The sequence below is a fragment of the Triticum dicoccoides genome, chromosome 3B, assembly GCF_002162155.2.
Source record: "Triticum dicoccoides isolate Atlit2015 ecotype Zavitan chromosome 3B, WEW_v2.0, whole genome shotgun sequence".
In the NCBI taxonomy this organism is placed as follows: domain Eukaryota; kingdom Viridiplantae; phylum Streptophyta; class Magnoliopsida; order Poales; family Poaceae; genus Triticum; species Triticum dicoccoides.
This window is the reverse complement of record NC_041385.1, coordinates 605,231,889-605,256,889: the sequence shown is the minus strand read 5'-3', so window position 1 is coordinate 605,256,889 and position 25,001 is coordinate 605,231,889. Positions and strand designations below refer to the sequence as shown.

The following is a 25,001-nucleotide window of genomic DNA, read 5'->3' as shown; positions in this document are numbered from 1 at the left end:
TTTATTTTTATTATTTCATGTTTTCTATTATTCTGCAGCTTTGTGGCTTTATTTAAAATACTTAGACACTTCCAAAAATCATGAAACTAATCATCGCTACTGTTTAGAATATATCCAACAGTAAACATTTTAGTTTATGATTATTTGAGCATTTAAAATATTTTATAGTATTTAAATGCCCAAATGCAAGTAGAGTATGATTTAATCCAGAGCCCAAATATGTCATAGAAAAATGTGCATCACCTCTGGTTACTGTATACAACATTTTGCTTAAGTGATGAACATTTTTGAAAGCCATTTGGATTTACCAAAAATACTTTAGGTGAACCTAGAGAATTCCTTTGATGCTAGGGTTTAGGCAATCCCCATTTCAAGTTCATTTGAAACTTAAACATGATGACACTCATGAGGCTGGCCTAGTGCATTGCCAGAAGCTAGGGATGTGAAACCCGGCAGGCCCCTCACCGGTCCCCTCAGCGGTGCCCTCGCCAACCCCGTCGGTGGCACCCTTGCCGGCCTCCTCGGCGGCAGCCTCCTCGGTCCCTCTGGCAGGCCCCTTGGTGGTGTCCTCGGCGGCGGTCTCGGCGGCCTCCTCGGTGGCAACCTTGTCGGCCTCGGCCACGACGTCCTGGGCGACCTTCGTGATGATGGTGTCGATGTCCTCCTGGTCCACCAGGGAGGGATCTGGGTGCCGAAAGGAAGGATGAGGTGAGGCCGAGATCAAGGATCAAAAACAGAAGAAGAAGGAAAGGCAGGAACGGGAGGCGAGCACCTTACCCGTGCTGGGCTGAGTAGAAGTGGCCCCCTCCCCGCCAACATCTGTTGCCAGGATAGAGCCGCCAGTGCCCGAGTCCTACTCCTCCTCCGTGCGCATGGGCTCGGGGCTTGGTGCCCTTGCTGGGGACACCCCTCGGGGCGGTGTGGTTGACGGGGGCGGCGTGTTGGGGGAGGCCCTTGATGGCTTCTCCTGCTGCTGTCCTCCGCCTGCAGCCACGACAAGGTCAGTGCCAGGAAATCATACCCCGGAGCACGCTGATAAGGAATGGATGTCGGATGTACACTTGGGGCTGAGCCGGGGGCTGCGCCAGGGGCTGCTGTCTGAGCTGATCTCCACCACCGGCGTGTGCGAAGCGCTCGCCGGAGGCTGGTCGCCCGCCGATGCCCTGGCCCTTTTCGCCACCCTCTGGGCCAACGTCTTCCTGTCCCTGCGAAGATAAAATCAAGACATGAGCCGCAGCGTGGCCTAAGAAATCAAGGGTGAAGAAGGGCCGACACTTACTCGTCCTCTGCCTCCTCTTCTGCTGCCTTCCTCTTCCTTTTTGGGCCGAGGGACCCAAGATTAAAGACGACCCCCGTGGCGAAGTCTGCAGGGGAGGAGAGGGGGATGGAGTCCGGCGGCGCTTAGGCGAAGTCCTCTTCGCCACCGCGGTCTTCGCTGCCTTCTATGCCGTCGCGGCCCTCGTCTGGCGCACGGGCTCCCCCTGGGCCTCTTGTCGTGGCTCGGTTCTCCTGGGACGGACCGGCTCGCTAGAGCTGGCCCGCCGCAGGACATGCCCTCTTCCTGTGGCCGGAGGATTGTCGGACTCGGCCTCTCCCTCGGCCGACTCCTCTCCCACCTCCTCGACGAGAGTAGCCCTGGTGTTGGCGCCACTGGCCTTCCCGACAGCCTCCGCCCACTGGGCGAGCTCGATCTCCTCCGTGACCACGCCATCCTCATCCTCCACTCCACCGGTGCTGCCGGCCTCCATGGCGAGCTGTGCCTCCGCCACCCTGGCGGCGATGTAGTTGATCTCCACCTGAGTGGTCTCCACGATGAGCAGCAGATCCTCATGCTCGAAGTCCTCTGACAAGTTGTCGAAGAACTCCTGCGCCTCATGTACCGGGGGCGCGACCCAGGATGGGTCGAGGCCGTGCGCGTTGAAGATCGTCATCATCTCAAGGATGGCAGCCTGGCGCGTGTTGTTGCTCAGCGGGAAGACGCTCGGCGACAACCCAAATAAGGGCCCCTTGATGGTCTTATTGGCCTTCGCGGCCCTGTCGGTCCTCTCCACCCTGCCATCGGCGAACACGTCAAGCTGGAAGAGCCTCTGGCAGTGATGGGCGTGCCCCATCACCGTGAGGTTGTGCTTCAGGCCGGGGCGGAGCCTCATGATGTTGGCTGCGTTCCTGAAATCCAAGGCTGGCCTTCCCTTTTTGTGCAGCGGGGCAATTCGGCGACGAATGAAGTCCGCCCCGATCATCTCAAGGGTGAGCCCGGCCGTGGTGAGATGATGGATCCTGGCGATGGCAATCGAGAGCTTCGCATCGTCGGGATCGATGTTGCTCCAGTCATCGCCGCGAAGCGACGGGCTCCGGCGAATCCGACAGAACTCGAGGGATTCTCCTCCTCGATCCAGCACCACCGGCCCCGCCACTCTTCCCACCTCTCCTTGTGGGCACCCTCCGGTACATGCCCCTCCCTTGGGCCCTCGGGATCCAGGAGATGCTCCCGGAGAAGGCGACCCCTGGCTGGAGGCGAGGGGAGAAGTAGTGGTGAAAGAGCGCATACTGGGAAGCACTCCGACGAAGCCCTCGTAGAGGTGGGCGAAGAGCGCCATATGTACACCACGGTGTTCGGCATGAGGTCCAGAAGGCAGAAGTCGAAGGTGCGCATGACGTCATTGAAGAAATCAAAAAAGGGGGGCGAAGCCCGCATGAGAAGAAATTGACGAAGAAGGGGCACCGATTGGGGTCGGCCTCGCCGAAGTCGGCGGGGATGATGCGCGTGGCAGGATGCCCCGTCGTCTTCGCCGCCCACAGAGGCTTGAAGACATCCCTGAGGTGGAACACGTCGATCAACGATGGGGAGAAGTAGGCGAACTGCGCTCGCCGCACCGCTGCCTCGTTCTTCGGCACCTCCTTCTCCACGACATCCTTGGCCGCCCCTTTGCCCTTTCCTTTGCCGGTCTTGGGCGCCATGGCGACTGGGCGAAGGCAGAGGATCGAGATCAATGGGGGGAGCGGCAGCAACAAATAGAGGCGAGCTCGAGGGGGAAGAAGATGGGGACAGCAGTGTCGAGATTGGGGAAAACGCAATAGGTAAATGAGCAGCGCCCCCGCGGTTATTCCTTTTTATGGGGAAGGCGCGGGCCTCCTCTTTACCATTTACTGCGACGTGACGCATGCATACAGCAGGCGCCCCACGCATGCCTCCCACGTCACGCACGGACCTCCACGTCGCGCATTCAACGCGGGTCGTGGGGAAGCGCAGCAGGCGGAAAAGCTACCGCGGTAAAAATCGGCCCCGCCTGCCTGCGCACCGTTCTGGGCCTAGCCCAACAACGCGTCGCGCTTATGTGTGGCCTACGCCCAGGGGTTCCTGTCGGTGTACAGAAGAAGGGGCTCTGCTTCTGCACCCCTCTACATGTGCACGGGCAGTCAGAGCCACGCCCACGGCCACGTTAAGCAGGAGGTGAGGGGAGCCGAGGCCACAAGGCGATCAAGGCAACGCCAAGACAGAGACGCGAAGAGCAAGAGGGCGAGGTAGGCTCCCCGGGCAAGACCCTTGCCGGGGCAGCCTGCCCAATGCCAACGAGGCACGGCACCCTTGAGCCCGAGGTTTCCGACACCGTCAACAACATTGGAACCAAGGCTTGGGAGACACCTCCGTGGTAGCATGCAGATCTTTGTGAAGATCATTAATACACAATATCAGATGAGGACCAGAAGACGAGAACTCCGGCAACATCCTTGCCGGGGACGACCGCAGTGCCACGGCAAGACCTTGTTGGGGCCCCGGCAAGGCCCTTGCCGAGGACATCAGCGAGGCCGCAGCCAGGCCCGCGCGCGCCAAGATCCCACCACCGTTCCCATGCAGCTGCCAGCCCAGCCAGCCAGGCGGGCACCTGCGTGGCAACGTGCGGTCCTGAAGCCAACTCAGCAAGCACCTGCGTGGTGTCATGCAGATCTTTGTGAAGACGCCGCCACCGCGCCACCTCAGCAGCTCGCCAGCCTACATGGCGCCGCCCGCCTCGCTGGCCTGGACGCGCGTCGAAGCAGGGCGAGGCGGCGATAAAGTGAGGGGACACCTCAGGGGCGCATTTAATGCGTCTTGTCCCGTAATGGCAAGAGATAAACATAGCTACTATGCCCTTTCCACCTCCTGTGCGCCACTGTAGCACCTCCTTCAACTATAAAAGGAGGCACGAGGCGTACTGGAGCGGGATTCGGCTCTTTGGGCAAATCACGCTCGATAGCTAGTTCAAGAACACTGATATACACACCAAAGCAGGACTAGGGTATTACGCAGTCTCTGTGGCCCGAACCTGGGTAAACTACCTTTGTGCTGGCTCTTAGACCTGCTCTTCTCACAACCCCGCATCTGCCGACCACAGTAGGGATCCCGTTGATCCCATAGGTGTGTTCCCACCGACAGAACACGAAAACGAGAAAAGAGAACAAAACCGATAACAAGGTAACTAGCATAGTGGACAAGTTGTTGATCCATGGGGATGCAAGTAAATCTCACCTTGGGTATGTGTAACATATCGCAAAGCAACGGGAATAGCACACAACAACTGGAGGTTCACTCGAATATTCACTCGTGTAGGTATAGGGGTCAATATGGGTGTCCACGGCTCCATCATTGATCGAAAAGAGTTCCATCCATGTCTATACTTCACCGAACCTATAGGGTCACATGCTTAAGGGTCATCTATCTGCTGAATACTAGACAGGGAGTCTGAGAGAAATTCACCAAAAAAGTTTCGGACACACCGAAAAGGTTCCGGAGAGAGAACACCGGAATAGTTTTGGTAAAACCAAAAAGTTGTTTCGAGGTATTCCATTAAGTCAAATTGGTTTCGGGACATGCCTGATAATTCTTGGAGGGTGCCAGAATTAATTCTCGAAACTTCTGGGAATTTTCTGGGGCTGCCGAAACCACTTCAGATGCTTTTCGCAGATGAAAATCACTAATCCGGAATTGTTTCGGAATGCTTTGAAAATTATTTTAGTGGGTACTGGAATGTTCTAAGCCAACATAAATATTTTCAGTTCGAACGGACGCTGAAAAATGTCGTTGTGAATAGTGAAAGTACGTTTTGGATATGTTTATGGAAAGCCACCTTTTAGGGCTTTTCCCAAAAGGCTTCTAGAAGGACTTGGGGATCAAGGAACCCCCTTTGGGGGCCCCCATGAAGGCGGGACATTCAAAGGTGAAGCTCCTCCATGGAGCTCCACTTGTCATCCCTTTATGCCCTTTATGTGTGACATAAAGTGTGGGCATTTTGGGTTTTTCATGTTTCCCCCTACCCCTTGGGTTTTCCTATAAATAGAGGTGGAGAGGCACTCTTCACACACACTCTTTCTCACATACAAATTCCATGCATGATCGAGCATTCTCTCTCCCTCCTAGCGAAATAGTTTCGTAGAGCTGAAAGGTTGTCTGAGTTCCGGCAGGAGCTAGTTCTGGACGGCGAAGCCCTGCCGAATAGATGACACCGTAGTGTGCAACTCTGTAGAGAGATCGTAGTTTCAGTCTTAGTTCGAGAGTGCCTCCCAAAGGGCTGTTCGTGTGACCGTATGAGTTTCGAAGGTCCTCCCGAAGGGCTGTCCGAGTGACCGTCCGAGTTTCGAAGGTCCTCCCGAAGGGGTCCTGGAGGGTTGTCCGAGGGGCAGATGAGGGTATACATCCTCACGGTTGGGAGGCTGTAAATCCTAGTTGCGGGATCTGCACCGTCAATCATCATCGACTCTACTTTCGCTGCGCTACGAGTCGGTAACGAAACGATCAAACCTTGTATGCAGTCTTCATAGTGGTCCTGGGTTGGTGCGTAGGTCAGGATTTTTTTTGTTTTCTGCTGCATTACCCATCAAGATGCTGATGAGATAAAGGCCACAAGTTGATATGTATCCATTCATGGAGGTGGCGTTGTTTCTTGGAAGTCTTGCAAGCAAACCATCTTAACGAGGTCAACAATGGAAGCAGAACTCACAACACTAGATACAGTTACGGTCGAAGCAGATTGGCTTCTTTTTTCGAGGGTACGCCAAAGGCGTACCTTGGCTTTATAGAAGGGAGAAAAATATGTACAAGAGATTACACATGTGCTAGTTAGAGGTCACAAGTCGACCCTAACCAACCCTCCACGCCACTCCCTAATGCTACTCGACTACTCTATATCTATACGTCCTCCAAACGCTCCTGCTCTTGCCCAAGTCCTGAGATCATCGAAGATCAGGTCCACCGTATCCCATTCATTCTTGATCAATCCGGTGCCAAAAACCCTCGCGTTCCTTTGCTTCCATAACGTCCAACAGATTAGCATCATGAAAGTGTCGAAGCCTTTCCGGGATTGCTTCTGTATTCGCTTTCTACCTTCTGACCACCACTGCACCAGCCTCGAGTTGTTGGATGGGCATAAGTCAGCCGTCAGACCCATCCTAGCGATGCAACGGAACCACACTTGCCGCGAGAAGACGCATTGCAGTAATATATGATCAACTGTGTCCTCCTCCTGATCACACATGTAGCATTGTGAGATTTGGTCCTGCAACCCATGCATGGCTCTCCTATCTGATGTCCAGAGACGATATTGCACTGCGAGCCACATGAAAATCTTGCACGCAAGAGGTGCCCAACACTTCCATATTGCTCCGAAGGAATGGAATCTAGTTCCTCCCTCACACAACATCTTGTACGCTGAGGATGCACTATATACGCCCGATGCACTCCAGGCCCAGATGGGACGGTCCTCAATCTGATCATCCAGCTGGACCTCCATGAGTATCTCCCAAAGCCCGATGAACTGAGTGAGACCCTCCGTACATAGGTCACCTACAAGATCGTCCATCCATGAATGCATGTGCATCGCATCTCGCACGAGTCTCCTGTTTGCTACTTGCGTCCGGACCTTTGCCACCACCAATGGGGCAATCTCTTTGATTGTTGCACCATGTATCCATCGGTCTTTCCAAAACAAGATCTTGTCTCCCGATCCAACTTCCCACTTAACTAGGCTCCCAAAGGCTTGATCCACTTTTTTGTCCGTGGTCAAATTGAGTCCTTGCCAAGGCCTAGACTCATCCGTGCGTCGGAGCCATTCCCATCTCAATCTTAATGCGATGCCGTGTTTAGACAGGTCAATGACTCCAAGCCCTCCCATGTGCTTTGGCCTGCACACCTTAGTCCATGAGACAACACATTTGCCCCCATGTACCGCCTCCGTCCCGGCCAAGAAGAAAGCCCTACAACCTTTGTCCACTCTTTCCAGAGCCCATTTTGGCACCTCCGCGATCATTAGGTGATGTGTAGCGCGCGCCCTCATGACTTGGTTAACAAGTATGAGCCTCCCAGGCCTCGTGACCAGTCCCCTTTGCCATCCTGGCAAAATGTGTAGTGTTGTATCTACAATGGGCTGCCACTCGGATCTTTTTAGTTGTTTTATGCTTAGTTGGAGCCCTAGATACTTGCACGGGAAGTTGTCAATCTTCCATGGTAGAGCAGACTTGACAAGCTCCTCATCCTCACTCTCAGCCCTGATCATGATCGCCGCAGACTTGGCAAAGTTTACTTTGAGCCCTGACACCACTCCGAATATGGTTAGAATTTCCTTGACAAACATGAGATCTGGCCAAGTTGGCTTTATGAAGAGCACCACATCATCCGCGTACAGGGACAAACGCTGCATAGAGCTACATCCATTGATAGTACTCAACACTCTAGCCTCATGTGCCTTGTTGATGATAGCCGTTAAAACGTCCATGGCAATAAAAAACAGCAAGGGGGATATTGAGTCCCCTTGCCTAAGCCCTTTGGCATGCATGATATTTCTCACCCGCGCAGCCATTCACCAAAACTCTCGAGTTGGCAGTAGTAAGAAAAATCGCAATCCAAGAGATCCAACGCTCCAAGAAGCCTTTAGCCCTTAAAACCTCAAACAAGAACGGCCACGCCAGGGAGTCAAAGGCTTTCGAAATGTCAAGCTTGAGCAACACTCCCTTGGCTTTCCTCCTATGCATCGAACGCGCCATTTGCCAAAGCAAGAGGAAATTGTCGTCTAAGCATCTGCCCTTGATGAACGTGGACTGGTTGGTCTGAACAAGCTCTCCCATGCATGGTCTTAGCCTAGCTGTCAGCAGTTTGGATGCTATCTTGGGCATACTGTGCACAAGGCATATCGGACTGAAGTCAAACACATCACTCGCTTCCGGGGACTTAGGTATAAGTGTGATCAAAGCTTGGTTAAGCCTTCCAAACCCCCTCCCGTTGCCAAGGAAAAGTTTATGGACCGCCGCAACAATATCCTCCTTGATTATCTCCCAAGCCTTTTGGAAGAATAGGCCAATGAATCCGTCCGGCCCAGGTGCCTTGTCCGAAGGCAACTCCTTGATTACCCCCCAAATCTCGTCTTTTGAGAACACACGATCTTGCTTGGAAAGATCGATACGCGTGACGCCCAGTCCCTCCAGATCCAGTGTGAAGTCTCGGGCACTATCCTTACCGAGCAACTCTTTATATGCATTGTAGAACGCTTCCTCCTTGCCATTTTGATCCGTGATGATGTGTCCGTCCATGGTCAAGGAGGGTATGTAGTTTTTCATTCGTCTTCCATTTGCGACCAAGTGAAACAGCTGTGTGTTGGCGTCTCCTTCTTGCAGCCAAGAGATTCTCGATCTCTACCTCGCAATGGTCCTCTCAAGGGAGGCCAGCCCCAGCACAAGCTTTTTAAGCATCCTTCTAAGCCATCTCTCCTGCTCTGTTAGCACTCTACTTTCCTGAGCATAGTCAAACCGCAAGATGACTATGTTGGCGATAGCAATTTGCAGTTTTATGTTGCCTATCTCCTTTTGTCCTCATGTTGCAAGAGCTCGGGCTGTATTACGGAGCATAATGTCAAGTCGCATGAAGGGATCTGTGATATCTGGGTCACAGACCCAAGCCTCCTTGACAACATCCAAGAAACCGTCCATCTTGACCCAAAATTTCTCAAAACGAAATCTCCTCCTGACATGCATGCGCTCATGTAGCGCAAGGTGAAGCAGGCAGTGATCGGAGTACTCAGTAGATAGCGCTTGCAGCAAGCAATCCGGGTGGTCAACCTCCCAGTCAACGGAAACAAAGGCACGGTCAACCTTTGTGAGCGTGGGCGTTTCCCTTTTGTTGCTCCACGTGTACTTTCGTCCATGCAGAAAGAGCTCCTTGAGCGCGTTATCATCCACGAAACGCTTGAACTTCCCCATCATTCTCCTGTCCAAGTTGGAGTTGCTTTTGTCTGCCGCGTATAGGATAAGGTTAAAGTATCCCATAACTAGCCAAGGCCCTGGGCATAGCGATCTACGCTCCGAAAGCTCATTCAAGAAATTGATCTTGTGCTCATCCTCCTGCAGTCCGTATACTACTGTTAGCCACCATGGCACTCCCTCCATGGGCGAGACGTACCCAGTGATACTATGGGAGTCATTGACAAAATTTGTCAAGCGTACCCGCGTGGTGTCCCAAGCCATAAAAATACCCCCTCTAGTATCCAACGCCGGCAAATATGTGAAACCATCATAAGTCGGTCCCATGCATTGCAAGATTACAAAAGTGTCCACCACCTCTAACTTAGTTTCTAAGATACATACAATTGCCGCACGGACAGAGTCCATGAACCCTCTAAGCGCCTTCCTTTTGGCCGGATTGTTAAGCCCTTGAACATTCCAACACACTAACTCCAGGGTGTTGAACGACATCTAAAAAGACGTCTCCAACACCACCGGTGCAATCGCACCTACTGCGCCAAGATCGGCTCAGCCATCCCTGCCTTCTCCGCAAGATTGAGCGGAATCGCCTTCCCGAAGATCGCTGTTATGGCTCTCAACTGTGGCTCCTGAAGAGGTGAGTCAAACACCGTTAGCAGCTGACCTAGCGCATCCTCCGAGACCGCCAGATCATCACAATCAAATCCCAAGGTTTTGAGTAGAACTGTTTCAGCAGCTGAAGCTTTCGTCTTCCTTGTACCACCGACACAGACGGATTGGGTTGCACGGCGTGGCGTGAATGGGTCCTGCCCTGTTTTGACCCCACGAAGCCCTTCAAACTCCTTGAGAAGCGGCAGTGCTAGCTTTTTGAGGAGCCCAGCAAAACGCCTTGATATTACCTAGGGCCGCCATCTCCTTGGCAGTTAAGCGCTCCTCTTGGTGTACAGATGCCATTGCACCAGCTTCCGGTACGCATCCGCTATGCAGCCGCTCCTGCATGCATGTAGCTCTCGTGGTCACATCAGCCTCCACCACATCCGCCTCGGGCTCCTGGACAGTGGGACCCAGCTCTGGCGTATCTTCTGCTGATCGTGCCATCTCCTCTGTTATCGCTAGCTGCAGTACATCCGAAACTGGGGTCCACCCATCTGCGGCTTTGTCTGGCAGAAGCACCAGCGAGGCATCAGGCTGCATAGCCTCCTCTTCTGTTCCGGCATGCTATTGGTGGTGGTGGCCCCCACAGGACATCCCATCGCCGGACGCGCCGATTCCTCTGTCCCGTCATCCATGCTGGAATTGATCGGGATTAGCTCCACCACTGGCACGACCAGGTTGGCCTCGCCCAATGTCTCTTTCTCAACTGCCTCGCCCAGAGATTTGTCCGCTTCCTCGGGATCGGAAGGAAACACGTTCTCGACTGCCGTCCCCGAGTTTCCTGCACCCACATCAGCTACCTTATTGGCTCCGGTCCTTATCTCTTCCTGGTCAAAAGCGGTCTGCCCCTGCCCCGGCACAACGATTGGCACCGGATCAGCCACCACAGCTGTGTGGCCTGGCCCAGCATCCAAACTTCTCCCCGGATCTTCTGTGGCCAGCTGCGGCTGCTGCACTGCAGGAGCACGAGCATCTGTGGCCACATCCTCCTGACCCAAGCCCGCCGCAGTCACCATGGAGCTGGCCCCGAGCGCGCATGCCGTCGCCGCCGCGCCAGAATCCATCGGCGGGATCCTCCAAGCCGATGGCCCAATATGGCCGAGCAAAGCCTGTTTGTACGAGCGGCCCAGCGCACCACCAGCCGGTGCCCCGCCACAGTGATCACAGACGCCCCTTGTCCATAGCAGGACACGCCACTAACCCTGACCGGAGTAACCTCTGGAGTCCTCTGGCAATCCACTTTGTCCGCTCCCATCTGAGCTAGGCGGTCTCAACCAGCGCTCCGGACCCTCATGGCCTCGAATTCTCCCAATGTGGATGATGGTTCTATACTCCAGCAATGCCCGGGACGTAGGCATTCGTGCGCCCGGTCCTGCATTCATCTCCGGCTCCGACACCCATAGGCGCTTGTCCACCGGCACCTCCTCTGGGTCCACACACCAAGCTCGCAACTTGAAGAGGGAAAGATCTTCTATGTTCTTTGTTTCTGGCGCCAAACTCTCTATCAAACAAGCCGAGCCAAGCAGCTCTGCCGTTGTCTCAATCGTCCACGCATGAGAAGGAACTCCCTCGATCATCAGATCAACTTGTGACCGCATAACCCTGGTGACAGCCTGCGCTTGCTTGAGCCACGGTTTGACATATAGCTTGAAGAAGCCATGCTCGACAGTGCCTGCCGCAAGTGCCCTGTTGCGAACACCACAAGGAAGTCCTCCGGATGGAACTTGTGAACCGAGAACCTATGGCGGGGAATGCGCAGCTCCGTGGAAATAGCCTCAGCCGCCTCCTAGCACGACACCGCCGGTCTGGTGCCGCCCACATACGCCACCACTGCCAAGCGAAGCCGCATCTCAAGATCGTCAATCTCCTGCGTCCGGCGGAGCATGCAAACGCCACCAGTAGCCGCGGCTGCAGCTGCTGTTGCATGCACGAACCCCACAGGTGCGGTGTCCACCGGGACTGGCGAGGACCTCTCCAGCGGAGCGGTCAAGCAGATTGGCTTCACCGGCTCTTGAATGACTTGCCAGTTGTTGAGAAACCTGTACCGGGTATTCTTATGAAATGCGACAATCAAACTGCGATCTGAGCCGTGGAAGTTTAGCCGAGCAAAGTTCTATCTGCCACGGTCCCAACCTGGACAGGGAGATCATGATCTGACGGCGCCAGGAGAGCCCACGTATAGCTGAAAGGGGTGCCACTTGTCCAAATCTTGACCGCGAGATCACGATTGGACGGCGTCTAGAGAGCCCACGTATTACGGAACTACGTCTGGTTGGTTGGCGGTTGCCTTCACCGAATGACAACACCTCCTCCCCCCTCACGCCACCACCGCCGCCGCCGCCGCGCTCGCTCGCCGGATTCCGCTGCATTTTTTTCCCACCCGAGCCCTCCTCGCCCCTTCCCACAGTCTCACTGCTGCGGCAAGCTCCTTCTTGTTCCAAATTTCGCCACGACGAGCTGACATCGGCGAGTGACCCCACCCGCGGGCCATGGCGTCGCTGGCTTCTCTCTCCATCTACACCGTGCCGGGGCGCGCCGGCCGTGCGGAATCCGTTCACACCCCTCGCCGGCGGCGTATGGCGGTGGTGCGGGCGAAGGTGCGCGAGATCTTCATGCCTGCGCTGAGCTCGACGATGACGGAGGGCAAGATCGTCTCCTGGACGACCGCCGAGGGAGACCGCGTCTCCAAGGGCGACACCGTGGTGGTCGTCGAGTCCGACAAGGCAGGCATGGATGTGGAGACCTTCCACGACGGCATCATCGCCGCCGTCCTCGTCCCGGCCGGTGGGACTGCCCTCGTCGGCGCCCCCATCGCCCTCCTCGCCGAGTCAGAGGAGGATGTCGCCCTCGCTCAGGCCCGTGCCCAGGCCCTATACAAGGCCTAGGGCGAAGAAACCCCTCCTCCCCATGCTGCCGCCACGGCTCCACCTACCGTGGCCCCTGCTCCGGCACCAGTGGCCGCGCCGACGAATGGCATCGCTACGCCTCATGCCAAGAAGCTCGCGAAGCAGCACAGAGTGGACATCTCCAATGTTGTCGGCACAGGGCTAAACGGCCGCATCACGGCGGCTGACGTTGAGGCAGCTGCTGGTATCCAGTCAAAGCCAAAGGCCGCTCCACCTCCACCTCCTGCAGCTCGCTCTGCGCCTCCGGCTGGCACACCATTAGTAACTGCAGTCAGACAACCAGGAGTGCTTCCTCCAGTGCCTGGTGCGACTGTGGTGCCATTCACATCGATGCAATCGGCGGTGAGCAGGAACATGGTGGAGAGCTTGTCAGTGCCAACGTTCCGAGTTGGGTATGCCATCAAGACTGATAAGCTCGATGCACTTTATGAGAAGGTATAGTTGCGATGAATCTTGGACAAAATATTGAATTGCATAGCTAGATTCTTGAGATACTGCTCAGGTTTTTATGTGTGTAGTGACAATTTGATTAAAATGGGTTGTGCAGGTTAAGTTGAAAGGGGTTACAAAAACATTGTTGCTGGTGAAAGCGGCAGGCATGGCACTTGCTCAGCACCCAGTTGTGAATGCCAGCTGCAGGGATGGAAAGAGCTTCAGTTACAACAGTAGTATCAACATTGCGGTGGCGGTTGCCATCGAGGGCGGCCTTCTTACACCTGTATTAGAGGATGTTGATAAGGTACTGCAATGGCTGTCTTCTCTATTACAAAATGCAACATTTTAGCATGTGAGTACATCAGCTGAAAAACTCAAAAATAAAAATTAACATGGCAGTTGGATATATATATCTATCTGCTCGCGCAAAAATGGAGAGCCCTGCTCAAGAAGACGCATATGAAGCAGCTCCAACCAAATGAATACAACTCAGGTAGGGAACATGTGTCGTGTTTGACATGTATTTTCACTGGAACTGTGCTTACATGGAGATCTGCTGATGTATAGGGACGTTTTCGCTGTCCAATCTTGGTATGTTTGGGGTAGACAGATTTGATGCAATCCTTCCACCTGGTCAGGTGAGTTATTTTCCTGATCTCTGCTCAGTGAATATGAAATGCAAATAGAATTGCATCTGTGCAACATAAGAAGAAGTAACAATTAAGAACCACTGAATGTAAACTGCTCGATGCAGGGGGCTATCATGGCTGTTGGAGCATCGAGACCTACTGTTATTGCTGACAAGGATGGTTTTTTCAGTATCAAGAACGAAATGCTGGTTAGTTTGCTTTTCAGTGTGTAATTTGGTATATCAAAGCTGACTGTTTAGTAATATATCCTTACGCATTCAACAGATATTAATGCGTGTGAACCCCTAGCACATGTTGCGGAAGTATACTATCATATATAGTTTGCGTAGGCCCTCCTGATGCTATAATCATATAATTTGCGAGCCGATAAGCATGCAAACTTGGTTGATTACATAAGAGGTTCGTAGTGATGTAGACTAATTTCAGGTTCATGCTACAGCTAAGTATGGCTGCAGGATGTTCTTTTTACCTGAGCTGGTTTCTGAAACAATCTGGTAAAGTTTGGTTTGGTTCTATAACTGCAAATACGTTTTAGTTTGTGACATAACTATTTTAATTTTGGTATGATATCATATCAGTAGAAATGCTTTGTGGCAGTTATCAATTGATACTGTTTGTCTCCTGATTCTTTCCAGACTGTACATTCTAAGTGCTAACATACAAATGGTGTGTTTATTCTAAAATTTTCATATGATCATATTTCATAGTATTATACCATGCAGCCGTTAGACCTTTAATCCTTCAGTTGCAACACCACGTTTATAGAATTAACAAAATCCTATTAAAATGCAGCTCATTAGCCTAACTAAGTTGCTCATAACCTTTTCAGGTCAATGTTACTGCTCATCACAGGATTATATATGGCGCTGACTTGGCAGTATTTGTGCAAACATTTGCAAAGATTGTCGAGGACCCTGAGAGCTTAACACTGTAGAAGAGAAGTTCCTCGGAAGTGTGCCCATGATTTATCTGGTTCCAATTGGAACATGATAGGAATAATGTTATGGAGAATTCGCGAAGGCATTAAAATTGTAGAATAGCCACAGATAATTCTGTATACTCATCTTTTTTGGATGTAGATGCCCTGATTCAGCAAGCCATGAACAATTCTACTCTTTGGGGTGTTAATAATAATGCAAAAGATCTTTACATTCAGCAAGCCATGAACAATTCTGTATACTCAGCTGAAGGCGCCCCAGACGCTCACGCTTCCGGTCGATCAGGTGGCTCTCCAGCTCTGCCAATTTTGTGTCAGATAACACAGAGCAACACACGCAGCAACTTTGAGAGGTCTGTGGAAAGAGGAGGACGTACTACGTACCTTGCATCTGGAGCAGCGCCCTCCTGATCTTCTGGTAGCACCCGTTGCAGTCTATGCTCATCCTCAGGGTCATGCGACAGAGTAAGAGAGGTGCACTGCTTGCTGCTGCTGCTGCTGGCTCCCAAGATGTTCATATGCACATACCCTCTAGTCCATGAAGACAACGAGGCTGCTCTTCCTCGGCGGCGGTGGAGGCGACTGACCGGAAAAAGCTTCGGGTTCCGGGGAACCAAAGTTGCGAGGAAAGCAAGGAACCTTAGGTGCAGAAAGTGGGGAATTAGCGCTGCTGAAGAGCTGGAGCGCGGCGATAGCGAGCTCGGGCGCGCGCGCTCCCGCTAGGTGGACCAATAGAGCGATACCGCGTGGGTGGGCCTCTGGAGCGGACCGTACATACTAATATATGGTACTGTCGATACATACGGCCAGCTCGCGTACGGCGTGCGGTAACGGACGGAGGTTGAAACCGTACCATCGGTACATTTGATGGATCGCGGTACATCACTTACCCAACCACCACCCACCCCTGCCACGTGGGCAACATGCGAAGCGTTCAGCACGCAGGTGTTTTAAAAATCAAGAAATAGCAACTACGTCATTGACTGTTCATGATTAGCTTGAAACCAAAATTTCATTAGCACTAGGCATCCACTGAACCAAACATACATCCAAAAGCTCCATGAGTCTCAGAGTCCTTCTCCCACGTACGATGCTAACACTAATTAACCCCTGACATAGATCATCTACTACATACGCATACGCTTCTTAGATTCATCCAATTAATCAAACGCACGCATCACGGTGGAAGACACTACCAGTACAAGGATGGCGAGGCAGATGGCCATATTCCCAACAGACACCACCAGATTGATAGATGCAGCATCGAGAGTGAAGGATTCCTGACGCCGACCAACATCCCCCGCGCGGAGCTGAGATCCAACAACGCCACTAGCCGCGGACGGCATCTGCGATCCATCCGGTGCCCCGTTCTGCTGCCCCACCGTGCCGTCCGCCGGCTGCATCTGACCACCTTGATTTGCTGCAGCTACCTCGTTCTCTCCTGGATTGATTTGCGCCAACGGAGGTGTCGCCGGTCCAAGCTCAGCCACCTCTACCCGGCTGCCATAGATGGACAAATCTAATAAGACATGAACACCGGAAAGGATCCAGAACTCATAAAAGCAAGATCCACTTACATTGTGATTGCGGCACTTGTAAAACCTGTCACCCTGGAACTGACCGCGCCTAGCAACGAACGTCACCACCCGCCTTCCACAATCCGGGCAAGGAACTAAAGGCAGTGCGACCGGATCTGCAGCTTGGTTGGCGTTCGCCATGAGCTCTGTCTATGGTTCTTCCTCTCGATTTTGGGGGAACAAATGAGCAGATGGGGACGGGGCTGGTGGGTCGGTCGCGTAATAAATGGCCTCGCTGCAGCCCGTTAGAGCCCAACTACCGTCTACGTCACCTCCGTTATGCACGTACACCTCCCTGTATTCCATACGTGTACAAGCGAAAACAATATAATAAAACGTACGACCTGCATCCCCATAACCGGTTCGATGGCTGGCGATTCCAGGAGCGCGCGCTCGTCCACTCCTTGCAATTTTCGTGCTGAAGAGCCTCTTTTTATGGCCACTCGCTTCTTCGTTTCCTCGTGGGCGGGCTCGACGTGCGCTGTCAGAATCAGATTCTGCTTCCCAGATTGTTCCTTTGCTATCTGTTCTTCGGATCTTTTATCAGTTGCTGGTAGGACCTGCAAACATGCTCTCGGTATCTATTTTATAAGTTTGGAGAGGCAAAAAGTTCTGCATGCGAGATACCTGTAGCCTGTAGGCTTGTGGCAGATATATTCCTTCAGGCTCTACCTTGTACTACTTGATCACACTTCACCTTTACGCCTCAGACCAGTCCGAGAGGTTAAAAAAGAGATGAAAAATCTGGAGAAATCATGGTGAAAAGACGAACGAAGATGACGGGTAGATTTGTCAGCGAGAACAACCTAGGGAAAGGTTAGGCAAAATCTGTGTGAACATGTCCAAGCTTTTTTCTAGTTTTCCATGGCATCAATCTTGACTCTTCCAGCCTTGTGTGCGCTGACAATCCGAGTTCATCTTTACAAACGGAAACGAGGATCATCATGCGCTGATGATGGTGGAAAGTTGCAGGCCACCGATTATCTAGCCAGCGAGTTTGACCCTGCCTTTCACCAGGAGATCATACAGTGAGGAAAGCAGCGACCCACTGAAGTGACACTAGAATTTGGTGTCCAGACAGTGAGAACTGCTCACAACCCGCAGAATGTTTGGGCAGGATCAGATTCCTGGGCCAGTTTGGGGGGCTGAACCACCAAGCCAACAACCTGCATGGCTTTCTCCTTTGAATGCATGATGATACACCGCTTGGTGTATTCCAGGAAGATAGAAAAAAAAAGGGAATTTCTGACAAGTAGACAGACACCAAACATGAGGAGCAAAACAGACAACGAGTATCTCCTTTTATTTGAAGTTCAGAAAGCACAGACAACTCTCTGTCTAGAATGGTAATAAAGATCGAGCACACCCTGATAGGCGAATGCGCGAAATGTTTGAGAAAACGGCGGTTGATGAATGGAAAGTTGAGGCCAGGTTTCATCATATCCTGCAACCAGCTTCAGTCATCCATGGTCAGGTCGATCACCTCCGATTCGTCCACAGCGACGACAGGAGCCTCGCCATTGGTCACGCATATCTCTTCCATGGGCACTGGATTCACCAGCGCAGCGCCTCCACTGGAGGCAGAGCCACTGGTGCCTCCCTGGCTGCTGCCCTCCGAAGACCCCATTTTCTTTGCGCCAGAAGATTTTCTAGCCTTGACCTTGCGTTCAGCGCCATTCAGGCCGTCAAAGTTTGTAGGATCAACCCGGCACCGCTTGGCATCAGCTGAGCTGCCGCCGTGGGACATGCCATCTCCCTCCGCCGCGACTGGTTTTGCAGCTTCATCAGCAGGACCCTTGATCTTTTTGGCCTGGTCCTCCAGCCTTTTTTCCTCGAAAGAGTAGCCCTGAGCCAGGAACCTCTTCCGTGGAGGAGCAGAATTTGCAGGTTCATCGTCACCTTCCTCCAGAGGCTGCACCAGTCCTGCCGTTGGCGCGGCCAGCTCTGCGGCGGCCGCCGTCTGGCTAGACTGCTCACCCATCTCCTGAGCCTTGTGTTCCGAAGAGCTCCCACCGCCCTTCTTCATTGCAGATTGCTCGACGCCCTTCTGCTTCTTCAGGTCAAGGGTTATCTTGGCCGCAACATCTTTTCTTGCATCTAGAGGCAGCCATTGCTCCTCACGCCACTCAAATGACTTCCGCAGACACTCCACTTGGAGCTCTACAAGTCTCCCCTCCCCTGGAAATTTTGGCAAGCATGCAATGCATCAGGAAAAGCTCCAGTCCAGTGTTCTAAGTACCAACCGAATATATACTACTCCCTCCGTCCCTAAATAAGTGTCTTGAGCTTTGGACAAATTTGTACTAGAGCTAGTATAAAGTTAAGACACTTATTTTGGGACAGAGGGAGTACTATTAACTGCTAGCTAGGTGATGAGAGCCAGAGAGAGTAGGCAGGCAGTTCACCTTGGAGATAAACTTGGACGTGGCCAGCAGTCTCCTGCTGCAGCACGATCCCCTCCCACCATCCGCCATTCAGCCGCGCGTCGACGATGACCCCGACAGCCACCGGAGACTCGATCTTCCTGTAGCGTCTTGGGAGGTGTGGGCGGAGCATGGGCCTTTTAGTAAGGCGTATGCCTTTGCAACTTTGAGCCATTCCTACAAACCAAGAAACCTCCTGTTGAGAGCATCTCCAACAGCCGCGCTAAAGCGCCGCGCGCAAAAAACCTGTTTAGCGCGCGCGCTGCGGCTGGTTTTGCGCGTCCGCTTGCGCTGGCTCCAGCAGCGGCGCTATAATGCAGCGCGCGCGCGCCGCTCCAGCAGAGCGTAAAAATACAGCGCGCGCGCCGCACAAACCACATGTACATTTCAAAGAAGATGAGCAAAAATGATCAAACAAACAAAATAAAAATCAACAACAAATAGTTCAAAATAAATCATTACAACTCAAACAAATAGTGTATCGTTCAGTACAACAACAAATAGTTCAAATAAATTATTACAACACAACAAATAGTTCATGAACAATACAATGTCGAGTGCAGATATCATCATGCTCTTTGCCGTCCATGCCATGCCCACCACTCTTCAATTAGATCATTCTGAAGTTCATTGTGCGTTGCGGGACGCCGAATGGCATGATAGGAGTCAACAAAACGGGCTACCCTTTCAGCCCTCCGCCGCACTCGCACGGGATGTCCCAAGAGCTCATATTGTGAGTAGTCTAAATCTTGGCCACGCTCATTCTCGATGATCATGTTGTGCATGATCACACAAGCGTGCATGATGTACCAAAGCATTTGTTGATCCCAAAATCTTGCCGGTCCTCTCACAATAGCAAATTGGGCTTGCAAAATCCCAAATGCTCTCTCCACATCTTTTCTAGCCGCCGCCTGAGCATTGTGGAAATAAAGATTTTTCTTACCTTCCGGTTTTTTCAACGGCTTCACGAAGGTTTGCCACTTTGGATAGATGCCATCCGCTAGATAATAGCCATAGTTGTACGTACGGCCATTTGCTACAAACTGCACGGGTGGCAATTCACCGTTTGCAATCTTATTCATCAGTGGTGACCGGTTGACAACATTGATGTCATTCAAAGATCCAGGCATTTCAAAGAATGCATGCCAAATCCAAGTCTCCTGATCGGCCACCGCTTCAAGGATTATAGTGGAACCCTTTTTTTGGCCGTGAAATTGCCCATGCCATGCCTTTGGACAATTCTTCCAACTCCAATGCATGCAATCTATTGAGCCAAGCATGTCAGGAAAGCCGCGCGCTTTGTTCATCGCCAATAGCCTTGCGGCGTCTTCAGCAGTGGGAGATCTCAAATACTCCTCGCCAAACACTTGCACAATTCCCACTGCAAAGCGCTTGACACACATGATGGCTTGGCTCTCACCCATAGCCAAATGATCATCAACTAGATCAGCCGGGATACCGTATGCCAACATACGCAAAGCGGCTGTCACCTTCAGAAAAGTGCTATGCCCGAGCTCTCCGGCGGCATTCCTCCTTTGCTGGAAAAACCGGTCATGGCTCGCTAGTTTCTCTGCAATGCGCCTAAACAAGTCGGTGCTCATCCTAAACCGGCGACGAAAATACGACTCCGGGTATGTGGGATTCTCCACGAAATAGTTCTTCATCAATCTGTTATGGGCATCAATCCTATCTCCCCAAATTTTCTCCCGACCCATAACCGAACCACCGTGCTTCGGTTTTTTATTGATATGCATAGCTACGATCATTGCAAGATCCTCCTCCTCTTCCATATCAAATTCTTCTTCGGAAGAATCATACGACGAACTCATCTACACTGTTCAATACTATACTATAAAAACTACAATTCAAAACATGCACCAAATTCATGAAGTTTGAGCAATACATACCTTGTAGGCGTTTTGTCAAACACCTTGCGGGCGCGGCGCGGCAGCGAGCGCTCGGGCGCTGTTCCTCGGACGACGGAGGCGCGCGAGCGCCGGCGGTACTAGGAGGGGATGGGCGGAAGCACGGGGATAGGCCGGGGAAGCCTGAGACGGTCGCCAGGGTGCGCGGGCGGCGGCGGCGGCGCGGCCGGTCGGGGATGGAAGCGCGAGAGGAAGTGCGGGCGCGAGCGCTCGAGTGTGCCGCGCGCTGTAGTGGGCGCCCGAAATACGCCGCGCGGGTAAGTGTTTTTGACCGCGCGCCCAACCCGTTTTAGCGTGCGCGCCGTTTTTGCGCGCCCGCTGGAGCGACCTGACGCGTTGCGCGCGCGCTAAAACGACCTATTTTGCGGCGTGGCGCTAGTTTAGCGCGGCTGTTGGAGATGCTCTGAGTACATACATCTTCATCGTCAACATATGCAGGATACCAGAGAAAGAAGAGGAAGGACCAACCCTGAGATGTCCCCTGCCCTCGGAATTTAGAAGCTCTTGGTACCGCACCCTGACCTTGTTATCTTTCTCCCTCCTACCGAGTACCACACATTTGAACCAACATCCCCTCACGCTGCTGTCTTGGCACAGGGCTTCAAGACGGCAGCCGGGCTGGAACATCTTCTCAGGGTTCACCATGGTTGACGCATCATTGGCTGCTACATTACACGTACTAGTACCACTTGGGGTCGGCTGATTATGCGTGATGGTCTGACAGTTCACCATGCTATGGGGAACGACACTGCTTTCGACGGTCTAGCCATTGGTGGTGCTCTGTGAAGTCGCGCTACATGGAGGGGGCATCTCCTTGTGCTTCTCCATGGTTTTGTTGTCACCGATAACAGTGCTGGAAGTGGAAGCAGTTGCGCTGCATGGAGGAGGCTTATGCTTCTCCATGGTTTTGTCATTGATAACAGAGCTGGAATTGGAAGGAGTTGTGCTGCAACATGGAGGAGGCATCTCCTTCTGCTTCTCCATGGTTTTGTTGTCATCGATAATAGTGCTAGAAGTGGAAGTAGTTGCGCTGCATGGAGGAGGCTTCTGCTTCTGCTTATGCATGGTTTTGTCACCGGTAACAATGCTGGAAGAACCAGCATGGTTCTCGGCGGCCAGACCAGTAATGGCAGCTTTACCGTTGTTATTAGGTGGCTTGGCCTGCACCACCATCGGCGAGGATGCGGCAACAATTTCCTTTACTATCTCCTGGTTTGCATATCCTTGCAGCTGCGCGATGTCAAAGGGCCCGACGGTGTCATCATCGATGCACCGACGGCATACATAGGGCTGCCAGCTACTGCGCCCTCCACTTATTTTCTTGAACATCTCAAAGTGTTGTGGATTCAGGACCGCTGCCATCCCCTCCACAAATTCAACCCTAAGATCTTGCAGCCCATATCCAAAGAAGATCTCCCTACAATAAAGATCTGGGGGCAATGCAACACCATGCTCACCGTCGGGTTCCTCAAACCATCGTACCAGCACCATGTTCTTAGCACTGCCATCTTCGTACATGTCTTCCACATAGGCAACATGGCTCTCTCTCCCTCCACTCTTGATGAACACAAAATCATGAACCTACCAAGACATATAGTGCGCGACACAATTAATAATAGATGCAAACCAAGATATATAGATCCGTCCATATGTGAAAACAAACCAAGAAAACAAGGGGACCGTCGATGAACACGTACCGAAATTCTCATTCCCTCTCGCCAAAAGGATTTGTAGTGTCTGCGACGTTGATCAAGATGGGGCAATTGGCATATCCATCTGAACCCTTCTTTATTTTCCCCGGCAGCAGAGAGTGTTGAGGGGGTATCCTGGATGAACAACAGACATTCATTTTGTTGGGAGGAAGCATTTCTCAGGAAGACGCTTGAGATCGTATGTACCTTAGATGCACCATCATGGTGGTCGGGACAAGTCAATACAAAGGCTCCATATGGGGGATCTACAAAGACGACAACAATGGAAGGCAAGTTAGGCGATTTCTATCAACGTCATATTGGCCTCACAAGACCAACACAAGAGGAAACACATAAGTTAACCAAACACTAATCTAAAAAAAAGTAAACCAAACACAAAAGGAAATAAACGCATAAACCAGATCTAGCAAATTAACAAACGCATATATCAGGAATTAAACAAGCCAAGATAGAACACATATAGGGAGATGCATGAGAAAAGGAGTAGATCTAGAAGATTAGGCAAAAGATATCTAACAATAAATTACTTGTCGTCATGTCAAAAAGGAGTAGATCGATTAGATTAGGCAAAAGATATCCCAAAGTACTGCTAATAAAGGAAGGGGACATAAGGAGAGCACTACAAGATGGTCATGGATATCATCCCCTTGTATTGAATCTTGGCACCGAACAAAAACGTGACGAAACATGAGTAGAAACCGATCTGGCTGGACATAGGAGCAGCGTGTGTATTAATGCTAAAAAGCTCCTAAACATTCAGATCCAAACATTCGAAACACAAGAAAAAAGAAGATCAGATCTTGTGTTCAAGACATAAACCCCTACTAAACATTGACCAAACATTCAAATCGATCGTTGGAGATGCATGGTGAAAATTCTAGTGGCCTGATTCGTTAGCTTAATCATGTATGGTACTAAAACCACCAGAAAAATTCACCACTAGGGCATGGAAAAAGGACCACGTAGTACCTGAGACGAGTGAGGTGAGCCAGGCCATGATCTCCTTCCTGGACTTCCACCTGATCTGGGTGACCTCCAATGCTACCGTCGCCACCCTAGCGGACGCCGGCCCAGACTCGAGCGTCATCTGGAGGGATTGCAGGAACTGCAAGTCCGCTGAGTACGCTATGTTCCCAGGTCCCCAATACTTACCCACCACCGCCAGATCCCTCTCGCTCTTACCGCCGTCCTGGGGCGGCGCGCAGCGGAGGAAGTAGCACACCTTGCGCTCCTCGCCGCCGTTGTCCTCCAGCGTGATCTCCTCCTCCCATCCGACCCACTCCCTGGCTGCCATCTTAGCATTACCCTCGTCCACCACAGCAGCCGGATAGAGAGAGCTACTCATGGCCTTCTCACCTGGCTGGCGGTGGACGATAGCGAAACGGGAAAGCGGCGGAGAGTGGAGGGTGCTTCAAACGGGTGGGGGCCAGGGACAGGGGCTCATTAGGGACTACTATTTCTGGACCGAATTGTTGTTCTTGTGAACACACTGTTCGGGAGATGGGGGTCTTGTGGGATTTTATAGGCGGAAATGCGGGTGGTTTTTCACGGAGAGTGTCCTGAAGTTCTGAAGATTTCCACTTCGAGTGAAGCTTGCCGAGAGCTGGGAAGTGGCAGCTTAGTCCTTCCTCAAAAAAATGTGGCAGTTTGGTCCTCATTCTATTGGGTAGTCCTGTCCAAGGGCTCCAGACATTTTGCATCCATGGTGAAAATGGCGAGCATGCTATGTGATAGTGGGTGGGGCGTACCAAGAGAGGGCTAAGGGTATGTTTGGTTCTTGCCTATAGATGCCCTGCCAATATTGGCTTGCCAATTATTTGGCGTGGAATTCCACCGCCCAGGGTTGGCCAAAATTTTGGCAAGAATCTTTGAAGGAAAGAACAAGGCACTCGTTCGCAGCCAAATATTGTTGGGGAACATAGCATGCAATTTCAAAATATTTCCTATGCTCACGCAAGATTTATCTAGGAGATGCATAGCAACGAGAGGGGGAGAGTGTGTCTACGTACCCTTGTAGACCGAAAACGGAAGCGTTTGACAACACGGTTGATGTAGTCGAACTTCTTCTCGTTCCGACCGATCAAGCACCGAACGTACGACACCTCTGAGTTCTGCATACGTTCAACTCGATGACGTCCCTCAAACTCTTGATCCAGCAGAGTGTCGAGGAAGTAGATGAGTTCCATCAGCACGACGGCATGGTGACGGTGATGGTGAAATGATCTGCGCAGGGCTTCGCCTAAGCACTACGAGAATATGACCGGAGGCATAAACTGTGGAGGGGGCGCCGCACATGGCTAACAATTATTGATGTGTGTTCTAGGCGCCCCCTCCCCACGTATATATAGGTGGGAGGGGGAGGGGAACAGCCTTGGGGCACCCCAAGTAGGAGGAATCCTACTTGGCGGCCTAGTCAAATTCGGCCCCTCCCCTTACCATATTTTTCGGAGGGGGGAGGAAGGAGGAAACACGAGGGAGGCCGAATCCCTCCCCTTCCTTCTCTTCCCCCCTCTTTCCTTCCTCCTCCGTTTTGGCCCATATGGGGGGTGCAACAGCCCCT

The 25,001-nt window shown here is 52.1% G+C and overlaps 1 protein-coding gene, 1 long non-coding RNA gene and 1 pseudogene across 2 annotated transcripts; 1 reads left to right on the top strand and 2 right to left on the bottom strand.

Moving 5' to 3' along the window:
• The first annotated feature begins 12,162 nt into the window (after positions 1 to 12,162).
• LOC119277386 (dihydrolipoyllysine-residue acetyltransferase component 4 of pyruvate dehydrogenase complex, chloroplastic-like) lies at positions 12,163 to 15,023 on the top strand. Its single transcript, XM_037558668.1, has 6 exons — positions 12,163 to 13,217; positions 13,330 to 13,521; positions 13,617 to 13,710; positions 13,785 to 13,855; positions 13,972 to 14,055; positions 14,697 to 15,023. Exons 1-6 carry the CDS (start codon positions 13,113 to 13,115, stop codon positions 14,799 to 14,801), a joined length of 651 nt encoding a protein of 216 aa, XP_037414565.1. The 5' UTR covers positions 12,163 to 13,112; the 3' UTR covers positions 14,802 to 15,023.
• Positions 15,024 to 15,752: 729 nt separating this feature from the next.
• Positions 15,753 to 16,646, bottom strand: LOC119281646. Its single transcript, XR_005138492.1, has 2 exons — positions 16,382 to 16,646; positions 15,753 to 16,304 (listed from the first exon to the last, which is right to left on the bottom strand). It is a non-coding gene; the product is annotated as an uncharacterized LOC119281646 (long non-coding RNA).
• A 905-nt stretch (positions 16,647 to 17,551) lies between these two features.
• LOC119281645 lies at positions 17,552 to 23,786 on the bottom strand (annotated as a pseudogene).
• Between the last annotated feature and the right edge of the window lie 1,215 nt (positions 23,787 to 25,001).

What these genes read in the sequence shown, in the direction of transcription:
- LOC119277386 (XM_037558668.1), top strand. Translation starts at nt 13,113, where the DNA reads ATGCAATCGGCGGTGAGCAGGAACATGGTGGAGAGCTTGTCAGTGCCA. An exon ending in TCGATGCACTTTATGAGAAG is followed by an intron (nt 13,218 to 13,329) that starts GTATAGTTGCGA and finishes TGGGTTGTGCAG; the next exon opens with GTTAAGTTGAAAGGGGTTAC. An exon ending in ACCAAATGAATACAACTCAG is followed by an intron (nt 13,711 to 13,784) that starts GTAGGGAACATG and finishes GCTGATGTATAG; the next exon opens with GGACGTTTTCGCTGTCCAAT.